This window comes from Elephantulus edwardii, unplaced genomic scaffold (assembly GCF_000299155.1).
Source record: "Elephantulus edwardii isolate Elephantulus edwardi_28Jun2011 unplaced genomic scaffold, EleEdw1.0 scaffold00316, whole genome shotgun sequence".
Lineage (NCBI taxonomy): Eukaryota > Metazoa > Chordata > Mammalia > Macroscelidea > Macroscelididae > Elephantulus > Elephantulus edwardii.
The window spans coordinates 2,148,839-2,161,642 of record NW_006400066.1 but is presented as its reverse complement, the minus strand read 5'-3'; the positions used below and the strand labels follow the sequence as shown (position 1 = coordinate 2,161,642).

At 38.7% G+C, this 12,804-nt stretch overlaps 1 protein-coding gene and 1 pseudogene across 1 annotated transcript in view; both read right to left on the bottom strand.

The window, feature by feature from the left end:
* The window catches only part of COLEC12 (collectin sub-family member 12), a 294,036-nt gene that overhangs the window by 68,504 nt on the left and 212,728 nt on the right, over nt 1–12,804 (bottom strand). Inside the window, exon 3 of the mRNA XM_006901296.1 lies at nt 8,641–8,763. Coding sequence (XP_006901358.1) covers nt 8,641–8,763 — 123 coding nt within the window. The remainder of the gene's footprint in view (nt 1–8,640; nt 8,764–12,804) is intronic.
* LOC102844192 lies at nt 1,869–3,215 on the bottom strand (annotated as a pseudogene).

The window sequence follows — 12,804 nt, the reverse complement described above, 5'->3', positions numbered from 1 at the left end:
TATAAGTCCCTTGTCAGACCTACCATTATGAAATATTTTTTTTTTCCTAATCTGTGGCTTCCCTTTTTACCCAGTTGGGGAAGTGTTTGCATGTGCATAGGGATTTAATTCTTAGAAGGTCCCATTCGTCTATTTCATCCTCTCCTGGATGCGGATTTTCCAGGGTGCTAGGCAGACTGTTTATGTTGTGGATTAAGACTTCTAGAGTTCTTCCAAGCTTTTCTTTAAAGAAGTTTAAAAAAAAATTAAAAAAATAGAAAAAAAAAAGAAGTTTATAGTTCTTGGTTTTAGTCGTAGGCCCTTGATCCACTTTGTGTTGGTTTTTGTGTTTGGAGTGAGGTGTGGATCTTGCTTGAGTTTTCTACAGATAGTTTTTTGCCAACACCATTTGTTAAAAAGGCTGTCATTTCCCCACTTAACTGATTTCCTCTCCCTGTCAAAAATCAGTTGACCATAGGTAGATGGGCTGATTTCTGGATTCTCAATTCTATTCCATTGATCTATGTGTCTGTCATTGTACCAGTACCATACTGTCTTTGAAATCAGGGAGTGTGGTATGCCTCCTATCTTGTTTCTTTTTAAGGAGTGTTATGCTTATTTGGGGCCTCTTTCCATTCCAAATGAAATTGGAGATTGCCTTTTCCATCTTGTCAAAGAATGAAATTGGAACTAGTGTTTCTATTAGAACTCATGTTCTCTGAATGTTTGGAAAATTCTCCAGCGAAGTCATCGGGGCCAGGGCTTCTTTGTTAGTGTTAAAAGATTTTTTGTTGGTTTGTTTTAATGACCTGTTTAAGCTCATTTGTTCTAGGTCAGTTCAAGTTTTAAACCCCTGTCTATGTTAGTTTAGGTATGTAGTATGTTTCTAAAAATTTGCCCATTTTGTTATATTTTTTCATTGTTGTTACAGTGTAATTCTCATAGTATTCTGCTATTTTCCTTTCAATTTCAGTTGGTTCTGTCATTGTTACCCTTTTAAATTTTAATTTTTGTTATTTGCATCTTTTCATTGTTAAAATTTCCAGTGGCTAGTAAATTTTATTAATCCTGTAAAAGAATCTTCTAGTCTTTTTTTATTTAAAATGTGTTTTTATTTTATACTGGTTTGCATAAAACATTTTATAGACATTGTGTTTAACTCATATACATTGTATTTCACACATTCCTTCATTCATACTGTGTTTTATACATCATTCCTATACATTTTGCTTTATGAAATTAGTCACCATTGGTCTATGCCCACTGTTACCTCATTTTTTTCATGTCTCCCCTGGATCTTGTCTAATTTTTGGACCTTCTCTTTTCACCAAGCAAGCTCTGCAAACCCATGATTTTTCCCCTCCCCACCCAAGCTCCTTTATTCTTTGGACTTTTATGCACATCTTATTAATTACCCTTCTATTTTTACAATAACTGTCTTATGCAGTATTCGGCCTTAAGAGACTAAGTCAGTTCACTCAGCTTAATATTCGCTAGTCTCTCCCATGTTATATAGTATTTTTCTAAATCATTGCTCCTGAGTGTAGCAATATATACCATTGTGTGAAGGTACCACTGTTTCTCAATCCATTCATTGGTTGATGGATATTTGGGCTGTTTCCATTGCCTTGCTATTGTGAATAATGCTTCTATGAACATCAGTGTACAAATCTCCATTTGTGTCTCGGTATTATTACCTTTGGAGTATGTAGCTAGCTTTCAAATAGTGCTTCTAGTGTTTTTATTTTTCTTAATTTTTTTAAAATGAAACATAACCAATTTTATTCTAATTCTCCAAAATTTATACTCAACTGTTGTTTCTAAAATGCATGCCACACGTCTCATAATGGTTTTATTAGTTTTCTCATCTTTTTTTCTTTAAAAATTCTTCAGTAGAATCCAGAGTCTTGAGTTACCCAGTTAGGAGCCTCTGACCTACTATTCTGATTAAGTTTCTTTTCAATATTCATGGTCAGCATCTGGCTTCTAAAAGAAAGGCTTTTGGTCTTTTCAATCACATGCTGATAAAGTGAGAATGCATTGTTACACATAACCACATGACCTAATTTTGAATCAATCTTGAATCAGTCTTACATTTCTAATCAAATTCACAATCCACCTTTCAGCTTCTTCTGGGGTTATGTTCAGCTTATCTACCAACATGTTAAGGCTGATACAATGATGAATGCAACACAATGCTTCAAATATGAAGAGATGAGTATTTTCAATGAAATCCTCAAGATAAGCCAGTAAGACAAAGTCATTCACAAGCACTGATTCACATTCCCTTAGTTTTTCCTGAGCACCATCAAAGTCAACGTTAACATATAGGTACTCAACAAACTCTGTAATTGGGTCTTTGTATGTATAAGATTCCTGCTGAATAACCTTGACTAGGTCTCTCACTAGGTCTTTGACCTGCTCAACACCTGCTGGAACATTTTTATTTGTTATGACTGCTGTAGTAAAATAGCAGAGAATATGTGGACACATCGTCTGAATTGCATAAAGATACTGTGGCTGGCAAAGAAAGAGATCAATAATATTATCTCTGCCCTTGGGGTGGTTGAAGAAAACAGACTGAGGCCAGTGAATGAGCCATGTTTGCTGCTGAAGAGACGAGTGGAGAATTCACAGAATTATTACCTATCGTCTCTTTTAATCATGTAAGGTCTTCCATGGTTGCATCCCCATTCTTCATTAAGACTTCAGAGGCCAATTTTCCCCAAAGTGAACTCAAAGCATTTCTGTCTCTTGCTGGAACCAGCACTCTAAAAGACTAAAGATATTCTGTTGCTCCTGAGTAATTCCCACATTGAGTCAGGAATTTTGCGTATCTCTAGAGAATGTTTAGTATTCTTGCCTAAAACCAGGCTTGTCTGCCAGGTAGTCAAATAGCATCCGACCACCCCTGGTTGACTGCATTTGTCTTGTAGTTTCTGGATCTTCAAACATCTTCACAATTGGTTCTGTCTCTGCTTGCAGTTGTTCTTGTTGTGTGACAAGTGGGGTTCTTTTTTTCTCTCAAAGCATGAGGAATTATCACTGGAATAAAGGTTTTTGTACACTTCCATAGCAAAGTAGCAACCATGTTAGTATCACTAAGAAGATCCAATTTCCCTTATAATAATTACTTTTCATTATATATCTCCTTCACTGAGAAACTCAAGCAGCAGAAAGACCAGAGGCCTATGCAAAACGTGCGTGATGCAAGTAGTCAAATTGTACTTCGTCATCTTGCCAAGAAAGTTTCTTTTTTCTTAATTTTTAAAGAAACGCTTTATTGTGATTTTAGTCAAAGTCTCTGGAAAAATTAGTTTTCCATTTAACCACTGATACAGATCTTGTTTTATGACATTAATTACACTTCCCACATTGTAACAGAACTCTTTCCTACTTTCTCTCTGTAATCCTTGTTTCCATTCATCTTTCCATCTGATTCTTTCCTCTTTTCAGGGCTTTCTCTCAGGGAAAATGCTTTTTGACCTTGTATGGCTAATTATTCTAAGAAGTGAGTACCTTCCTCATGTTATGTTTCAACCTATAGGTTTGTTTAATTGTTTGGCTAGAAGTTGAGCCTCAGGGTGAGCTCTGTTCGAGGCTCTGTTCTAGGGTTCTCCGAGTGGTCAGGACTAGTCATCAAGTACCATGCTGTTCTTCTGATCTCTGGGTCAATGAAAGTTTGGTTCATGGAGTTTTCTCATTTTCTGGGCTAATTCCAGTCTTGATTCTATTTGGTTCTGCTTCTAGTCTTGTTTTTATTTGATTGTGCTTCCTGTTCACTTATGTCTGCTCTAATCTTTATCCTTTCTTTTCTTCTCCTGCTTGTAGACCTTCCCTCCTCCCACCAAGCCTTTACTGTTCTTTTTCTAATTGTTGGGATTATTGGGTTAAGGTATTGATTTTGGTTCATTCCTCTTTTTTGATAATGTGCCCTTATTGCTGAACATTGTCTTCTAAAAGCTCTGCTTTTGCTGTGTCCAAAAGTTTGGGTATGTATTCTTTCTCACTTGATTAAAAGGATTTTCTTTAATTTTTAATTTATTCTACTACTCATAGAAGGAGAACTGATGCCTTCAATCTGTGGTGCTGGAGAAGAGTATTGGATATTTTATGGACTGCTAGGAGAACAAACAGGTTCATCCTAGAGAGAGTAAGACCAAGCTGCTCCTTGGAAGAGAGGATTATGAAGCTTCATTTGACCTACTTTAGACATGTTGCAAGGAGGGACCAGTCCTTGGACAGGGACATCATACTTGGGAGGGTGGAGGGACAGCACAAGAGAGGAAGACCTTTGATGAGATGGGTTGATTCAGTGACTGGGATAATGGGGGTAGGTGTGTCAGAGACAACAAGATTGGAACAGGTTAGAGCAGGGTTTACTGTTGTACCTCAGGTAGCTATGAGTCACAGGTGACTCGATGACACATAACACCACTCACCATAGTTTTTAGACAAGATGCTATACAAAAGGATTTTTAAAGTTTGTTTTTTCCTTGTTATAATTTTCTAATTTTGTAGCATTGTGATATGTACTGTTTTGATGGGTTTAAAGTTTCTGAGACTTGCTTTGTGGCCAAACATGTACAGTTTATTTTGGAGAATAATCCATATAGTGGAAAAGAACATATATTGTGGTATTCCTGAGGGAGCATACTTTTTATAAGTGTATGAAGTCAAATTGGTTGACTGTAGTGTTTAGATATTTATTGTGTCTTCTATATCTTTGTTGAGTTTCTTTCCAGTTACTCTGTTCTTCATCAAGAGTGGTATATTAAAGTCTCCTACTATATTATGTTGTTGTTGTTGTTTACCATAAGTCAGAACCAACCCATAAATGATCCTCAGGTGAGTTTTCAGAGGCAGTTAATCACATGGGAGGAGATTGCCCATATTTCTCCTGCAGAGCAGCTGGTCGCCATGAGCCACATTTCATGCCTTTGAGACTGCAGTCTATTTCTATTTCTACCTGTTAAGCCTTGATTTATGTATTCTTTGGTTCTTTCACTGGGCAATCAGTTATTTATTATGGTTAGTCATTGTATAACAATGACCATCCTTATCGCTTATGTTGCTCTTTGGCTTTATTTTATAAAAAAAAATTAATATTGCCACTCATGGTAATTTCTGGACACTATTTCCTTGATATATGTATTTCCATCTTTTATTATTAGATCATTTTTATATCTGTATTTAAAGTATGTGTCTCATAGGATACATATTGATGAGCCATGTTTTCTTATCCATTCTGCCATTGTGTCTCCTGATTGGAACATTTAATCTATTTACATTCAGTGTTAATTCTTGATACTTATTCATTACTACTGTCATTTTGTTATATTTGTGTATATAGGTTGTTGTTAACTGTGGTTCATAATGACCTTATGAACAGTAGATCTGAACCTGTCCTATACTATGTTATCCTCATAATCTTTGACAGAGTTGAACCCATTGACACAGTCCCTGTGTCAAAACATCTTGTCGAGGGTCTTCCTCTCTTTCACTGGTCCTCCAGTTTTCCAAGTCTGATGTCCCTTTCCAAGGAATAGCCTCTCCTAACAGCATTCCCAAAGTATGTGAGATCAAGTGTCACCATCTTTGCATACAAGAAGCACTCTGGTTTCTTTTACTCTAATACATATCTGTTTGTTCTTTTGGCTGTCCATTCAGCACTCTTCTTCAACACAATTCAAAGGCATAGTGTTTTTTTGTTTTGTTTTGTTTTTTTTAACTCTGTTATCTTTTGTCATTGTCCAGATTTCAGATTCATAGTAGGTGACTGGAAAGACTATGGCTTGAACCAGGCATACCTTAGTCTTTAGATGTACATCATTGCTCTTTAGGACTTTAGCGGACCCTTGACAGCAGACTTTAATAATGCTATATGTCTCCAGATCTCCTGACTGCTGGTACCAAGGGTACTGACTGTGGATCAAAGCAAGATAAAATAGTTGACAATTTCATTTTTTTCTCCTTCTATCATAACATTCCCCACTGGCCTAGTGATAAGGATTTTTTTTTCCTTCTTGATGTTGTGATGTAATCCATATTGAAGGCTGCAATCCTTGATCCTCTGCAGCAAATGCCTCAAGTCCTCCCTACTTTCAGCAAGCAAGATTGTGTCATTTTCATAATGAAGGCTGCTGATAAGTCTTCCTCCAGTATTGATGCCATACTCTTTATCATAAAGTCCAGCTTCTAAAATTATTTGCTCAGCTTACAGATTTAACAAGTATGGAGAAAGGATACAGCCCTGATGCACACCTTTCCTGATTCCAAATCATGCATTGTTCCTATGATTTGTTCAGACACAGCTTCTTGGTTTAGGTATAGTTTTCATATAAGCATAATTAAGTGTTCTAGAATTCCCATTCTTCATGTTAGCCACAGTTTGTTATGATCCACCCAGTAAAATGCCTTTGCATAGCCAAAAAGCACAAACAGACAATTGTTTGTGTTTATGGTACTGGTGATTTCTCTGGTCTTCATACTTTTCTTTTTTAATTTTCTACTAATTTATTTACAAAATTAGAATACATTGTTTTCAAGAACAAATTCTTCCAATTTCTCTCACCCCCTCAACCCATCAAATTATACAACTCCATGATTAATCCCTACTACCCCTGCACATCCTCATCCCTCTGCTTCCAACCCCTCCCTCCTCTCTCGGATCCTTATACTCATTCTACAGTAATGGTTTTATACAATATTTATGCTTGTGGGGCTGAGTTCGTTCACTCAGCATAATGCTCTCCAGTCCCTCCCAAGTTAAGTAATAATTTACAAAGTTATTGCTCCTGTGTGCTGCATAGTATTCCATTGTGTGAGTGTACCATAACTTCTCAATCTATTCATTTGTGGTTGAGCATTTGGGCTGTTTCCATGTTCTTGTGATGGTGAATAATGCTGCTGTGAACATTGGTGTACAAGTCTCTGTGTGTGCCTCAGTTCTCATTTTCTCAGGGTATATTCCAAGTAGTGGTATAGCTTGGGTCATATGGAATTTCTATGTTCAGCTTTTTGAGGAAGCGTCAAACTGCCTTCCAGAATGGTTGTACCATTTTACAATCCCACCAACAACGTTTAAGAGTCTTCATACTTTGGGGGAGCTCTGGTGGCCTAGTGGCAAGAAGCTGCACTGCAATCCCAGAAGCAAGTGGTTCAAATCCACCAGATGCTCTGCTGGAGAAGGAGGGACAATCTCCTCCTGTACCAGTCAGATTCAATTTGACGGTACACACACACACACACACACACAATAATAAAATAAAATAAAAAAGAGTCTTCATACTTTCAATGTCATGTTAATTTTATTTATGAAATTTCTTCTCATTTCCTTTATTGTTGATTTTGTTTATTTAGTCTTTATAATCCTCTTCTTTTTTTAAGTTAGAAGGCTTATTCATATTATTTATGATTACTGTGCAACTTATTATTATCCTCCTACATTTAAAACAGAGAGATCTGGTGCTATAGTCCTCAGGCAGTTGTGCTGCTAAACCAGGGGCTGTGTCTCTCTGGTGGTTCAAATCCATCAGGTGCTCTGTAGGAGAAAGGAGGGCAATCTTCTCCCACATGGCTCACAGCCTTGGAAATCCAAATGGCTTACAAGCTAGTTCCTACTTGATCATAACAGGAAAGAGAGACATTTAAAACATCTATCATTCTATCTTGTCACTCTGGTCACCAGTTTGACAGCAGTGGATTGCTCACCGCTTGTCTTATGCTGGGTGAAATAGAGGGTAGAAGTGTGGGCACTGTTCACTGCTGATGTAGAGTTGAGAGTGGACTAGGTGGATGTTGCCTGATCTCTGTTGTTAATTTAGTGGTACAGGAGTGGCTGATGCCACTTGCTCAGTGGGTGGTGTAGCAGGTGTGGTGATTATCGCTTGGTAGTGTGGACATGGCTATCCCATCCTGGATTGGGGGGGGGGGAGGAAGTGGAAAAATGTAGGTGATGGAGAGATAATACAAGGTGGTTTGGAAGCAGGTGAAAGTGTGAGTCACAGACTGTTGAGGCATTGGACATGTAACACTTGACCTGTGGAAATGTTGTTGTGTACTGTCGAGTCAGAATCAACCCATAGCTGACCCTCTGGCGGGTTTTCAGAAGCAGATAATCACATGGGAGGAAACTGCCCATCCTTCTCCTGCAAAGCAGCTGGTGGATTCGAACTGCTTGTCTTTGGGATTGCAGCACAGCTTCTTGCCACTCAGCACAGGAACATAGAAAGCTGCTCCAAGCCTGCCAACCTTTGGATTAGTACTCCAGGGCTTATCCATTTGTTGTTGTTGTGTGTCTTTGAGTCAGAACTGACCCATAGTGAGGGGGTTTTAAAGACAGTTAATCCCACAGGAGGAGACTGCCTATCTTCCCATGGAGCAGATGGTGGATTCGAACTGGGTATCTTCAAGAGTGCAGCACAGCAACTCACCACAAGGTCACCAGAACCCCTTTCTTGAAAAGAGTCAGTAAAATTTATCATTCCCTTTCCAGTTCCCACAGCTACAATATGCTTAAGATGCACAGAGGACTTTTGTGCTGCTAAGTTTGAAATCTGAGTTGTATTACTGAGATTTGTAATAAAAACACAAATAAGGCTTTTAAAACTTAATGATAGGAAACTTGCTATTTGGGAAGAGAAAGGAAAGAGTACTTACCTTTGTATCCCAATATGGCTACTGTGATTGTGAGCAAGGCACACAGAATATATAATAGTACGATTGAAAACTTCAGTGCCCAGTTATTTTTACATTTGGTACACTGTGTTCCTTCCTGAATACCTGCAAGACAAATTCTTATTTTAATAATAGTAATAAATAACATCATTTAACAATAATCTCAAATATCATACTTCAGTTTGCTCGGCTCCACAGTCAACACTCTTGGCACCAGAAGCCAGGAAATCAAAAAACGTATTGCAATGGGAAAGTCTGCTGTTAGGGACCTCTCTAAAGTACTAAAGAGCAACGGTGTCTCTCTGGAGACTAAGGTGTGCCTGATACAGGCCATGGTCTTTGCAATCACTTGTTATGCATCAGAGAGTTGGACAATGACTAGGGAGGATAGAAGGAGAACTGATGCCTTTGAGAAGAGTATTGAATATACCATGGACTGCCAAGAAAACAAACAGATACATCCTAGAGAGGGTTAAACTAGGCTACTCCTTGGAGGCAAGGATTCTGGGGCTTCATCTGACATACTTTGGACATGTTGTAAGGAGAAACAGGTCCTTGGAGAGGGACATCATACTTGGTAGGGTAGAGGGACAGCGCAGGAGGGGAAGACCCTCTATGAGGTGGATTGATTCAGTGATTGCGGTAATCGGGATGGGTGTGTCAGGGGCAGTGGAACTGGCACAGGATAGAGCAGGGATTAGGGCTGCTGTACATAGGGTCGTTACGAGTTGCAAACGACTCGATGGCACATAACAATGACAACATCATACCAAAATAATTTTTCCATGTGCCTACTATGAATTATAGTAGATTGAAAGTAAATGTCTTTTTTATATTTTATTTTATTGTTTGTGTGTGTGTGTACCATCAAATCAGATCTGATTGGTAGAGGAGAAAATTGTTTCTCCTTCTTCAGCAGAGCATCTGGTGGATTTGAACCATGCACCTCTGGGATTGCAGTGCAGCTTCTTGCCACTAGGCCACCAGAGCTCGCCAAAAGTAAATGTCTTTTTAATCATGTTAGCAATGCATGTACTACAATATTACTATTGTTTTGTTATAGGGGTGTGTGTTCAAGATGGCTTGATAATATCGCATAATATTATTTCATAGAAAAGAGTTTATAATCAAATCCATAATGATAATTACAGAGATAATTTCTTAAAAAATATCCATGCTTGGGAGGGTGGAGGGAGAACTCAAGAAAGGAAGACGGACTGACTCAGTGACTGGGGTAAATGGGGGTAGATGTGTCAGGAACCATGCGATTGGCTCAGGCTAGAGCAGGGTTCAGAGCTGTTGTACATCGGGTTACTACGAGTTATAAGAGAGGCACATAACAATAACAACAATCCATATAAAAAGGATTTAAAACACTCCGATCTCCCAACCTCCATGTCTGTCCTACTTTATAACAGTGGTGTTATCAACACTGCCATGGAACAGATGAAGGGAACTGTTTAAAAGGAATATATGATTAGGCATTATATATATGACAACAGTCCAGAATAAGAGGTAAGATTACAAAGGGACTGGGGGAGGGAAAGGGGAAGTGGGGAGGCAGAAAATTGTGCAACAGTGAATGAATGAATGAATGAAAATCCAACTTTTCTGTATAACAATGAAAGAATTTTTCTTTTATTTTTCAAAAAGAAGAATGAACTGTGGGGGGAGCGGTGGGCAGGGAGAAAAGTGCAACAATGAATGAATGGGAATCCAAAGTCTCTGTAAATTTTCATTAAAATTAATAATAATAAAAATTATTTAAAAATAACATAAAAGACATCCCAAACAAAACACTCCAATCTGCTTGTTTCAAATAACGTCGAGTATGTCAGAGATGGTCAAGATGGCACAGGATTGGGCAGGGTTCAGACCTTTGTGCACAGGGCTGCTATGAGTCACAGTTGACTCAACAGCACTTAATGATGTAACACTTCAAACATATAAACAGAACCTGTGAATTGTCCATTTCTGTTTCTTTCAATGGGGTACTAAGGCTAGTTTGCGTTGGCTTGTAAGAGGCAACTCTTCAACTTTCAAGGAATTGTATAAGTTGTTAGCTCTAGGGAACTGCATTGCGAACCCGATGACTCTGCTGGTTTGAATCCACCAGCAGCTCTGGGGATGGGAGATGGGAAAACATATGGAGGTTTGCACTAGAAATCAGAACTAACTTGATAGCTGTGCGTTTGATTTATTAATGACTTAGGACCCTGGAATCAGTTCCCAACGGAGTATTTAGACCATGGAAAATGGCAAACACTATAAATCAGTAACTTCTCCTCTGCCCCTGGAGAGTTTACCAGCATTTATTGTGCACATATAACACGCCATTTGGCCTAGTGGCAAGAAGTTGTGCTGCAATCCCGAAGGCACTAATCTGAGGCGACCAGCTGCTTCATGGGAGAAGGATGGACAATCCCCTCCCATGCGATTAACTGCCTCTGAAAACCTGCTGGAGGGTCAGCTATGGGTCAGTTCCGACTCGTCAGTATTACATTAACAACAGAGACATAAGTATGACTTCTTAAGATTAAAATGTTAGGTAGAAAAACATGTATATTATGAATAGTCAGAAAATAGATATTTTATTTATATTACCTCAGTGGTTTGAATAATAAGCACAGAACAAATGAAAGCTGGACTATTTTCAATGAGAACAGGTACGTTTTCACTGCTCCAAGTCAAACTTTTTGAAAAGCATTCTAGTTTAAGTGGCACATCACCATTATTTCTATAAGTGACTTCCAAAACTAACCTAATAAAAGGAGACTTTTCTCCAAGTTCACGGAGTTTCCATAGGCATGCGGTTTAGGAAGTGGATGCCATTCCTGCTTCCAAAATAGTCTTAGACTGGGAGCTCCACCAAACACTGTCCACATTGGGCAACTGTTATGGCATTTGACACCCCAATGGCAAAATGTTCAGCATCACAGCAAACCCAGATTACCTCAGTACAGCAAATTGATAGAAGAGTGATGTGCAGCTTAGAAGAATGCTCCTCAAAATATAACAGCAATCGTCTCACTTAGCAATTTTTAAGTGCCATCAAGTCGAACACAGCTTATATAGCAACCCTATGAACAAAAGACCGGAATCCCACTCCACAACTAACATAATTTCTCTATGTTCACAGAGTTTCCAGAGGCATGTGGTTTAGGAAGTGGATGACACTCCTGCTTCTAAACCTGAATCAATCTGAAAGCATCCAAACTGTGTCCATGATGGGCAACCATTATGGCACTTGACTAAATAGACTTTTATTGGTTTCACTACTCTAGAAAATGCAACCTATGATAAATCACATCAAAATGACTTGAAATATTTTTAAAGCTGGCAATATTAAAGCCATGTTATGAGCCTTCAGGAAAATTGAGATCAGTAAGGTCTCTGGAAATGGCTACATCTGGTTTAAGGGGAAAAAATGACTTGAGAGGTCTGTTAAAAGACAGCATTTTAAGTTTAGAAGGTCTAGGAAGGGGGCTGAGAATGTGGGTCTAAGAGCTCCAGATTCTGTGTGTCTAGCTGGCCTGGGTACCACAATTGAGAACAGCACTTGTCAACTTTAAAGTGTTACAAATCACATGGGGGGCCCTGTTGAAATGCAGATCCTGATTTGATGGGTGTGAGGTATGAGCTAAGATTCTGCTCTAAGATTTCTAATGAGACCCAAGTGATGCTGGGTCCAAAGACCACACCTTGAGCAGCAAAAGTATCTTTTGGTCAGAGGCTGCCAGTCTTTGAGAATGAGGTGGTAAAGTCAAACTCACCAGGGGAATGAATAGATCTAAAGTACATCATTAGATCTCCACTGCTCTCATTCCCTCTTCCTTTCCACCTCGCCTGTACGTTTTAAGGAGCTCAGTGTGATGTTGCCATATAAAAGATGAGCAGTTTGCTATGACCAGGTGGCAGTCTCCTCCTGCAAAGACTTACAGCCTTGGAAACTGATATAGGGCCACTGGTTGGAATTAATTCTAATGAGAGTGGGTTTGGGTTTTTAGGGTATTTTAGATCTATGTCTCTTGTTCAAGGTTCACTCAGTACTAACTCTTCCCAACAAGTTCTCCAATTTCCATCCAACTTTCTCCATCCTTCCATGAACTGTGAGGACATTTTTTAATTTTTTTTAATTTTTTTTTC